The following is an 11,336-nucleotide window of genomic DNA, read 5'->3' as shown; positions in this document are numbered from 1 at the left end:
TTTTTAATTAAAACAAGGAAACGAAATCAGTATATGAAATTGCTGTAACTTAACAATGTTTTTGTTTTTCACTAATGCAGGTTGTTACCCTGAGTGTGGAGAAGACACGCCGTATTTTAATGAGGACATACAAAGATGTGTAACTGATTGTGAAACAACCACAACAACTACAACTGGAACACCGACTACAACACCAACTCATTCTACAACTACAACTGGAACACCGACTACAACACCAACTCATTCTACAACAACACAACTTACACACAACACCAACTCATTCTACAACCACAACTGGAACACCGACTACAACACCAACTCATTCTACAACTACAAGTGGAACACCGACTACAACACCAACTCATTCTACAACTACATACAACACACACAGGACTACAACACCAACTCATTCTACAACCACAACTCAAGGAACACCGACTACAACACCAACTCATTCTACAACTACAAGTGGAACACCTACTACAACAACAGGTTTTACTACAACAACAACACCCTATTCTATAACTACAACTGAAACACCAACTACTACTCCTACATCAACAACACCAATTCATTCTACAAACACAACTGAAACACCAACTACAATTTCAACTTCTCCAACAAATCATACTAGGATTATAACTGGAGCACCAAAATCCACCATGCATTCTATCACTCATGTTACAAAGGTATGATTGAACCTTATTTTATAATTTTACAGCCATGTACTTTTTCTGGTTTTGCAATCGTGTTTTCTCAACATACCACCCCCCAATTTGTACCAGGGACAAGAGTTTCATCCTTTTTGCAACTGCACTAAGGCCATATCCCTTGACAACAACACATTTCAAATACTTCCTCATCACTGTTCACCCATTGAAAACATAACTTGCAGCAATGGAAAGAAACCAGTTCTTCTATATGACAAGTTCCAGTGCTGTCAACATTACGCTTGTGATTGTGAGTCTTTTTTTGTAAATTTGGTTAGTGCTTTTGTTTTTTGTTTTTTTAATGACATATGTTTGTTTTGTTTTTTTAATCAATTTCATATTTTAATTTTTTGCCCTCTTTTTCCAGGTGAATGCAAAGGATGGGGCAGTCATCATTACATTACATTTGATGGCTTCTATTACAATTATCAAGGAAACTGCACTTATGTTTTAATGCAAGAAATTAATCCAAGGCATCACTTAAGGATTTACATTGATAATGTGTTTGATTCCACTGAAGATGTTTCCCGTCTTCGATCTATAATTATTTTAAATGGATCGCAAATTTTCAATTTGACAAATCATAACCTTACTGGAAGATCAAATTTGGAGGTAAAGCAAGGACCAGTGATTCTCTATTGTTGCTTTGATCTTTCTTGCACCAGCAGTTATACAGTATTTGTATACAGTATTCATATTTGCCTAAAGTCATTCAAAGATAAGAGAACGACAAATAGAAGCACTCATTGTTAATTTTGAGTATTCAACCTTTTTTTTCATGGCACTGGTTTCTGATATAGGCACTGAAAAATGGAGTACGTCTGAAGCTGCCCTATTCACAAAATGGTGTTACAGTCATGAATTCAGGATTTGACTTGGTTTTGGAGATCCCTTCACTAGAAGTGGTCATTACATTTGGAGGAACTGGCTTCAGTGTTAATCTTCCATATAAAAACTTCGACAATAATACCAAGGGTCATTGTGGTAAGAACTCTCTCTCTCTCGAGTAGCCCTTGGTTTGAGGTAAACCTCTATATTAATTGTATTATAATTACTGTCAGGAACATGTAACAATAACCCGAGTGATGACTGCATATTGCCTGGAGGTCAGCTTGCTGAAAGTTTTGCAGCGATGGCTGACAACTGGACTGCAAAAGATATTGGCCAAGGCAATTGCACTGTACCGCCTACAAAATCTACAAGTGCACAAGAACCACCACCTCTATACAAAACAGGCGTTTGTGAGCTGCTTAATAGCAGGTAGACATCCAATCTATTCTGCCAGATTATCTCCATTCCGTTTGCATTTAAAACACAATATTTTTCTTTTCTTTTTTACAGTCTCTTTGCAAAGTGCCATCCTATTATATCGCCATATAATTTCTACAAGGGTTGCATTTTTGATAGCAGCAATGTTAACAAAACAGAAGTGCTGTGCACAAGTTTGCAAACTTATGCAGCAGCCTGTGCTCGTGCTGGAGTTTGTGTTTACTGGAGGAACCACACTAAAACAGAAAAGTGGTGTGGTAAGAAAGCTTGCGATATTTAATTGTAATTTCATTGGCTTGTTTGAGGAATTTTTTTGTTATCCTATAGTATTTAGGAGATAAAACAGTCTACAGTACATGTTATTTAACAAATTGGTTTAACAGGATGTATATTTAAAAAAGATTTGTTTTTATATTTCACAAACAGCCAGTCACTGCCCATCACACCAAGTTTATCAGCCTTGTGGTCCTGCAGATCAGCCAACCTGTGAAGACAAGTAAGTTGTAATGGAAAAGGCATGTGTGTAAAGTGTCAAGCAACAAATTAGAAAAATATCCTTAATCTTGAAAACTGAAACAAATTTCAGAGTGACTCCTGAATGTTTTTATTAGAGGAAATGCTTTAAAAATAAATAAAACATCTAAGACTTTGGAAAATGCACAGCTCTAAAATAATTCTTATAAAGTTCATGTAAGCATTTGTATTAGTTTCCAATGGCTCGTAGGGTCATAGTCAATTCAATTTACATAGCACAAAATCTAAAAAAATATTTGCCTCAAGGCACTTTAAATTTTAAGGTAACGACCCTAATATTATACAGAGAAGACCCTCTGTAGTTTTGCTGGCTTATGGCAAAACAACATTTGCCTCATTCAGCTAGGGGGTGAAGAGAGGGAGACAGGACAAAAGATGTGCTGTGGACGAGAGTCAGAGATTAATAAAAACTATGATTAAATGCAGAGTGGTATATAAACACAGAGAGAGTGAAAACAGTTCAGTAAGCAAGAGACACTTGTGGTATAATGCAAAGCCAACAAGCAGACTATTCCTGCTGCAGCAAATCTAAAGAAGGGTTCGAGGACAATAAAGTAGTTCTACACATTTCCTGGTCAAAGTGACTCCAAGTTTCCTTACAGTGTTACTGATTAAAACCCATCATCAACTTGGGCCTTACTCAGAGTTCCTATCAGAATTCTGACTTTTTAAACAGATTTAGTCCTCAGCTCAGATAAAATAATCAAAAACACTTGCACTCAGTACTCAAGTAAATATGACTCATTCAAACACACATTGCTTTTTTGCATCTAAGTGTTTTCTTTTCTAACATTCACACACACTCTGATAAACACACCATAGGCAACTTCAGTTAAGTATTTTGATTAAGGATAATTTGGCATAGAGATTGGAGCAACCAGGGATTACATCAAGTACTTGAGGGTGGTTGTGGCTCAAGAGGTAAGCCGCAACAGAGGGTTATTTGCAATACGATAGATGATGCAGAGATGGATGTATGTGTCACGGCGAGTGAGAAGAGCCGTGTGGAAGAAATGAAGGAGGATCCAAGCGCAGGCAGTCATGAAGGTGTGAAGGTGGTTTATTGAATAAATGGCAAAGGAAAAATGGCAAACGAAGACAAATGAAACTATACTGGAAAACAACTGAACTACAGTGCAGAAACCAGAACATGAACATGGAGGGCGAGCAGAGGCAGACGATGGTAGACAGCAGGGAACACACGGATGAAACATGGTGAATACACAGACGGATCAGCAACTACAATGACAGAGGACACGACTTAAATACACAGAGAAACACAGGGGAATTACACACAGGTGGTGGACACAGCTGGGAATAATCAACAAGACGAGACAGAGGTAAAACTGAACACACTCACATGAGAAGCAGACCTTCACAATAAAACAGGAACAAGAAACCATCACACTAAGACGCAGACTCGACATAGAGAGACAGACAGAAAATGACACATGGAACTAAACTAAACCTGCAAAAACATGACAACTCAAAATACTGGGTCAAACTGACCCAGAACCGTGACAGTACCGACCCTCCAAGGGCTGTGTCCCGACAGCCCAAAACAAAAAAACAGAGCACCAGACCAAGGCGGGCGGAGGAGGTCCAGGAAGGAGGGTCCGAAACAAAAAACAAGGAGCACAAGAGTCCAAACACACAAGAAAACAGTCCAAGAACACAGGAAAACAGATCAAAACCAAAACCAAATCAGAGCTCAACAAGAGTCCATGAAAAGTTCAAGGGGGCGACCGTGCACATGGCAACGGCAGCGACGGGCAAACAGTTCTGGAGGCCGACCGTGCACACGGCAACGGCGCAGGCAAAACCAATCGGGAGGCCGACCACTTGGAAGGCAGTGGCGGCCACTGAGCAGGTCTGGAGGTCGGCTGCGATGCCAGCGGCGGCGACGAACTCTTTCCGGAGGCCGTCCACAATGGCCATGAAGCCAACTTAGAGGCCTGGAAAATGGCCGCCAGAGGTGAGGCAGAATAGGCCGAGCGGGCTCTGACGGCGGTGTTGCAACCGCAGGACCAGACGAGGCAGGACCAGACGAAGGCAGAGCTGAAGCAGGACCAGACAAAGGCGGAGCTGAAGCTGGATCAGACGAAGGCAGAGGCGGAGCTGGACCTGACGGCAGCGGGACGGCTGCGGAACCTGAAGGCAGCGGGACAGCTGCAGGCGGTGATGCTGCAGGAGGTGATGCTGCAGGAGGTGATGTGGATGCAGGCAACGGTGTAGAAGTCACAGGGGATGATTCAGCAGGTGGTGGCTGAACAAACTTCCCCGGACCGTCAGCAGACGTGAGGATGTGCTTGCTGGGTACTCCAGGACCCCCAGCAAATGAGGCGTGGTGCTGGACGGGCTCCTCGGACCCACCAGCTGACTTGGCTTGAAGCTGGGCGGGCGACTCGGACCCACCAGCAGACGACACTTGAGGCTGGACGGGCGACTCGGGCCCTCCAGCAGTCGACACTTGAGGCTGGACGAGCGACTCGGGCCCTCCAGCAGACGACACTTGAGGCTGGCTGGGTTCTCCCGAACCCCCGGCTGACGACACTTGAGGCTGGCTGGGTTCTCCCGAACCCCCGGCTGACGACACTTGAGGCTGGCTGGGTTCTCCCGAACCCCCGGCTGACGACACTTGAGGCTGGCTGGGTTCTCCCGAACCCCAGCTGACGACACTTGAGGCTGGCTGGGTTCTCCCAAACCCCCAGCTGACGACACTTGAGGCTGGCTGGGTTCTCCCGAACCCCCAGCTAACATGGCTTGAGACTGGACGGGCTCCTCTGGCCCTCCAGTGGAAACAGACACTGAAGCAGCAGGTACGGAGACCTCTGCCAGTGTGGACACTGGCTGGGACTGAGCAGCACAGTGGCTAGACTCAGGCAGCAACAGTGGGATGCAGTCCTCAGAGGGCTGAAAGTGTTCCCCAATACACTCAGCAGAGGACGGAGGCAGACGGGTGAACTCACTTGAACTCTCAGGGGGTGCTGAGAGCTGAGACTGTTCTGGAGTTCTCCGGTGAGGCTGCTGGCGCTGGCGTCTTGACCTCTAGGGGTCCAGAGTTAGCTGGTGACTGACACCCAGCCTCTGGGGAGGCCCTAGAGGGAGCAACTGTCTCTGACATGGCCAGCTTAAGAGAACCAGCAGATATTGTGGTGAAGTGTGTTCCCTGCTTTGAATGAGACAGTGAGGATGGTAGCTGAACGGAGGGCAGCGCGGCTGCTGACTGAACGGAGGGCAGCGCGGCTGCTGACTGAACTGAGGGCAGCGCAGCTGCTGATTGAACCGTTAACTGAATTGCAGACCCAACGTTAAACTGTGGTGAAAGTGTGGATGGGAGAACATGATCAGGAAAAACTGTTTTGGTGAGGTTTACAACTTCCCCTGAATGAATCAGTGCAGGTGAAAAAGGGTCCCAAACATTTTCATTGTCTAAATTCATAATACCAGGCTTGGAAACAGAATGGAAACAGTCATTGACACAGAGCGTAGGCTCAGGAGAAACAGTCTTTGAAGCAGTGGCCATGGGTGAGACAGAAAAATTATTGTTATCTTCAGAAGACACACAAACAATAGCTCCAGAAAACACAGTCACAGAGTCTGACGCAGCAAAAAAAGTGTCCCTTTCACTCACCACAGCCGATTGTTTACATGTCCCGACATCCGGCTGTGGGGTGCCACGCCGACGGCGCAAACGTCGCTTCTTTCTTGGAGACGGCTCCGACAGGCCGGGTAATCCCTCGTCCGGCGGTTCGGGCGGCACGTCCTCCGTTGAAGCGAGCAGGCGAGCAGTAGCGGCGGGGGGGGTGTAGGTGAAGCTCGTGGAGAACGAAATTCTCCCAAAGCTATCATATACAGTGAAGACATAACATCACTAACAAGATAATGGGCCTCTGTGAGAGGAATTTAGGTAGCTGCTTTGCACTGGGTTGGCACATGGCACTGAAGAAGTGGAGGAATTATATGCTATATGCTTTACAACTCCTTCAGAAATACATCTGCAATAATGAAATATATTCCCACTGCTATATGATCCATAATTGTAAATGTAAACATGAATGTTGCCATGAATTATCATTTTACAAAATCAGTGTTTATCCTTAGTTTCAGCGTTTCTTCAGTTTGGCCCCTGGAAGACAATAGACTATGGTTTCAAGGTATCTCTGTCTTCTGTTTGTCAAAAGGTTTGTTTCCAAGTGAGGTAAAACGATTTGAAACGTAAATGGGTTGTCCTGTTTTCTCAACTGCTCTGGACAATCTGTTGGGGGAAAGCTAATAGTGGTTAAACTACTTTCAGGGGCCTGTCTAGCTACACTTATTACAAGTATTGTCATTATTAAAGGAGGTTGAGGAGCAGTTAAACATTTGACACAGTAAGTAGGAAATTGTGGAAGGGACAAAAAGTAAAATTTAATTTATAGATATTAAATGAAGGCATTAATTATGCATGATATGTCATCATCGTATATCATCGTGCTTCCTAGCAGCCACCTAACAAGTTATTTCCTCATAAGTCAACTACAAAGACTGGCATGATTAGTTTTAATTTCTAACTTTAGAGATTTTGCGCAAATGGAAGAAAGCAGTCTTACATATCTGTTTAATATGTGCGTTGAAGGACATGTCCTGGTCAAAAATGACTCCAAGGTTCCTCACAGCGTTACTGGAGGCCAAGGTAATGCCGCCCAGAGTAAGAATCTGGTTAGATACCATATTTCTAAGATTTTCAGCTCCGAGTAAAATAACCTCAGTTTTATCCGAATTAAGAAGCAGAAAGTTAGCGGCCATCCAGGTCTTTATGTCTTTAAGACATTCCTGCAGTTTAACTAATTGGTGTGTGTTATCTGGCTTCATGGACAGAGTTGGGTGTCATCTGCATAGCACCGAAAATGTATGCTATGTTTTCTAATGTTACTGCCTAAGGGAAGCATGTATAATGTTAACCGAATTGGTCCTAGCACTGAGCCCTGTGGAACACCATAATTGACCTTAGTGTGTGAAGAGGACTCTCCATTTAAATGTACAAATTGGAATCTATTAGATAGATATGATACAAACCACTGCAGCGCAGTACCTGTAATACCTACAGCATGTTCTAATCGCTCTAATAGGATATTATGGTCAACAGTATCAAACGCTGCACTAAGCTAGCAGGACAAGCACAGAGATGAGTCCACTGTCAGAGGCCATAAGAAGATCATTTGTAACCTTCACTAAAGCTGTTTCTGTGAAACTCTTCAAATAAGCCATTCCTCTGCAAATGATCTCTTAGCTGTTTGACAACTACTCTCTCAAGGTTTTTTGATATGAAAGAAAGGTTGGAGATTGGCCTATAATTAGCTAAGACTGTTGGGTCTAGAGATGGTTAACATGACTGAAGGACAATAAACAAAAAGAAGAATCTTTATTATGTGGGGCTCAAATCAACCAGTAAAACTGCTCATGCCTCTATATTGTATTTATAGATTTTCAAAGGTGTACAAATTCCATAGTTGCTGTGACAGTGAGGTTTCACAAACAGTGTTGCAATTTAGTGTATAAATATTTTAGTAAATACTTTACACTTGCAGTGAAAAACAAATGCAGAGAGAAAAACACCCGATAGGCTATCCTAAACTGCTGTCAGACCTGTTAACTATCATGAAGGATCGGACAACTTTAAAGACATTACACAGAAATGTAAAATATCAGCTAATGACCAACAAGAACAAATGTAAGAAATAAACTTGGGATGTTGAAACACATAAATATCAAACATGCAGATGCCACTTGCACATGTTCAGTTCCAGTACAACTGGGAGGTGTCACAGTATGAGTTATTTATTCTATTTTTTTTAAGCTGGTGAAATTCTAGTGTTAAGATTTACCAGATTTAGAAATGCCTGATTGTTGGTCACATTTTTTTCTGGTGCAACTAATAGATCAAACTGGAGCCCTGCCATGTGTTTTTTTTGTTTTTTGTTTTGGTCCTCCCAGCAATGGGAAACAGTTTGTGTTATTTGCCTTGAAAATCCATTATAGTCAAAAGGGCTAATGCTTTTTCTCACTGTCTGAATATTTTAGTTCTTACGAACCCACCATGAACTTTACTGCTGAGGGCTGTTTTTGTCCTGATGGAATGAAACTTTTCAGCAGACAGTCCAACATATGTGTGAAAACATGTGGTAAGTTTGGTATAATTGCCCGAGTTGTATCATTTCAGTGAATACACATTGTGATGCTTGTGATCTATATGTGTGGATCTATACGTGTGGAGGAAATTCTAAGTGACTTGTAATATAAGAAATCGCTTTACTGCAAGCAGTGAATGAATGATTATGTTTGGAATTAATTACAATTAAGATTAAATAATTTTGTTTCAACAGGATGTCTTGATCCTGAGGGTAATTCTCGTGAGGTGAGCAAAGTCTTAATTTCATGTTCAGTTAAAATCCTAACCTTTACTTAGCTGCAAGAGACAAATGTGACATATCAAATGAAACCACAGTATTATATATTACTTTCTATATGACTTTCAGTTCAATGAAAGATTTGAGCTCAAATGCCAGAAGTGCACCTGTGAAGAATCCACAAAGACTGTGACTTGCAAGCCTAAGGAGTGCCCAAAACCAAACATAACAGAATGCTCTGATGATGGATTTGTCCTCATCAACCAAACTGATCCATCAGATCCCTGCTGTTCTACCCCTGTTTGCCGTAAGACTTGTAGCATCAAGGCAATCGTGTGTTTAATGTGTTTAGATGACTGTTAGCTCATGTTAATTCTTGACTCTGAATAAATGTTTTATCATCTCCACAGAGTGTAAACCTGGCGGTTGCCCAGACATAGATGTGACCTGTTCAATTGGAAAAAAGCCAGTTGTCAGTATTCCTAAGGGAAAATGCTGTCCAGAACTTAGATGCGGTAAACTAAAGACTGCAGTTTAAATTGATGCATAACCTAATGACAAAATTAGCACTTTCACTTATCTTTAGTCATTTTTTACTTTTTCCTAGAACCTAAAAAGGTTTGTGTTCGGAATGAGACTGAATACCAGGTAAATAAGAAGCAAATGATTGGCCACCTTTTTTACCTTTAAGGATTTCTACTGCACATAATTCTGTACGGCTATTTTCTGTTTATCTGCTAGCCTGGTTCTTCAGTTCCTGGGTCTGTATGTCAGGAGTGTACCTGTGAGGCTGAACAAAATTCTACTGTAATAAGCTGTAAGGATCAGGAATGTAACAAAACGTGTGTGATGGTAAGAAACACCCAGTTTAAACAATATCAGTGTAGTGTAGATGTAGCTTTGTTATATTGCACTTGGCAACCAAAATGTGCCCCCTCTCTTTGTCTTTCAGGGATATGAATATGTAAAAACTGATTCAGATGAATGCTGCGGGAAGTGTGAGCAAACACACTGTGTTGTCAATATTAACGGAGCCAAGCAACTCTTGTCTGTAAGTTGGCTGCAAGGCCACATGCTTATGTTTATTTATGTTTAAATAAATATGTGTGTGTACATATATATCTCTCTCAATTATCTTCAGCAAGGAGAAACCTGGTCACCAACTGAGAATAGGTGTGATGAGTATACCTGTGTTAAGAATGGTGAGATTTTAACAACAAGCACTTCACACACAGTCTGCCCAGTATTCAATGAGAGCAGCTGTCAGCCTGTAAGTATCCATTTTCTCATTATTCATCTTGTTTGCATTCATCTGTGTGAACAGAAGTTGAACAACTTTTGTTGCTGTATATTTTCTTGTATTTAGTCGTTGTTGTATATTTTCCTTCTTAGGGCACAATTCAAACTGCAGCAAACGGCTGTTGTAAAATTTGTGAGTATAACATTTGAGTTTGTTTTAGGTTAAGATACTTAAATTAAAATAGGCTAACTGTGCATCTTTTTTGAAAAGGCGCAGAGAAGGAGAAGGCATGCAAGTTCATGTCCATGAAAACCAATATTACACACAACAACTGTACGTCTGCCCAGGAGGTAGATATGCCATATTGTGAAGGATCCTGCAACACTTATACCATGTAAGGATAATCTTAAAAATAATTTCCTCTGAAACGTTTTAAAAAATACTATTATATAGTTTCAGTATTGATTAAACCCATCCTCTTCTGTATTCAGGTACTCTAAAGAAGCAGCAGTCATGCAGCATTCTTGTTCCTGCTGTAAGGAGACATGCTTCAGCAATCGCACTGTAGACCTGGTCTGCCCAAATGGAGACACGGTCCCCTACACATACATGTATGTGGAGGAGTGTGGTTGTACCAACACAGAATGCACCGCAGCTGCTGGACAACATATTCGCAGGAAGCGAAGCTTCACACTGCTGTGATAAGCCAGTCTGTGTATGAGGAAAACGTTTCCTCCCATATTATTAAAGCAATCATTAAATGTCTACAAAATAAATGCCAATATAAGGAGAGCATTTATGAACATTGATTCAATAAAAAGGATGCAACTCAGTTCATGTGTCATTGTTTTCAGTGTCTTGTATATGCCACTTAACCATGTATGACAGAAATTGGAATTGTTTTTGCCAAGTTTAATGATAAAACAGTCCTTTATTTATCTATCTCCCAGTTTTGCATGGTTTCCTTTAAATATGCTACTGCAAAGAGAACAAATTACCCTGTAATATTTTCAACATGGAGAAGTATATTGCTTTGTATTACAAAAAGCAAACCAAAAAAAAAAACAAAAACGTAAATTTGGTAGAGAAAAATGATACATTTTGACAGGCTCCATGTGTATTGTAAAATTTGGTAATATATATATATATATATACATATATATATACACACACACACAATACACATGCAAACGA

At 41.4% G+C, this 11,336-nt stretch overlaps 1 protein-coding gene across 1 annotated transcript; it reads left to right on the top strand.

The window, feature by feature from the left end:
* The first annotated feature begins 401 nt into the window (after positions 1 to 401).
* On the top strand, positions 402 to 11,067 carry LOC102300212 (intestinal mucin-like protein). The gene is made up of 18 exons (XM_042217090.1): positions 402 to 689; positions 786 to 960; positions 1,078 to 1,322; positions 1,511 to 1,694; positions 1,772 to 1,970; positions 2,052 to 2,236; positions 2,406 to 2,475; positions 8,577 to 8,677; positions 8,879 to 8,910; positions 9,032 to 9,209; positions 9,313 to 9,417; positions 9,510 to 9,550; positions 9,644 to 9,754; positions 9,855 to 9,953; positions 10,044 to 10,172; positions 10,295 to 10,334; positions 10,413 to 10,536; positions 10,634 to 11,067. Exons 1-18 carry the CDS (start codon positions 663 to 665, stop codon positions 10,842 to 10,844), a joined length of 2,256 nt encoding a protein of 751 aa, XP_042073024.1. The 5' UTR covers positions 402 to 662; the 3' UTR covers positions 10,845 to 11,067.
* Positions 11,068 to 11,336: the final 269 nt, after the last annotated feature.

Source organism: Haplochromis burtoni, unplaced genomic scaffold (assembly GCF_018398535.1).
Source record: "Haplochromis burtoni strain Fernald_Lab_line unplaced genomic scaffold, NCSU_Asbu1 Contig_1586, whole genome shotgun sequence".
Taxonomy (NCBI): domain Eukaryota; kingdom Metazoa; phylum Chordata; class Actinopteri; order Cichliformes; family Cichlidae; genus Haplochromis; species Haplochromis burtoni.
The sequence above is the reverse complement of the archived record's forward strand: the minus strand, read 5'-3'. Positions and strand labels throughout refer to the sequence as shown.

Bases quoted from the DNA above. Each gene is read 5' to 3' on its own strand.
- LOC102300212 (XM_042217090.1), top strand. From the start codon at position 663: ATGCATTCTATCACTCATGTTACAAAG. The intron at 8,678-8,878 runs GTAAGTTTGGTA...TTGTTTCAACAG, and splicing joins CATATGTGTGAAAACATGTG to GATGTCTTGATCCTGAGGGT. The intron at 8,911-9,031 runs GTGAGCAAAGTC...TATGACTTTCAG, and splicing joins CTGAGGGTAATTCTCGTGAG to TTCAATGAAAGATTTGAGCT.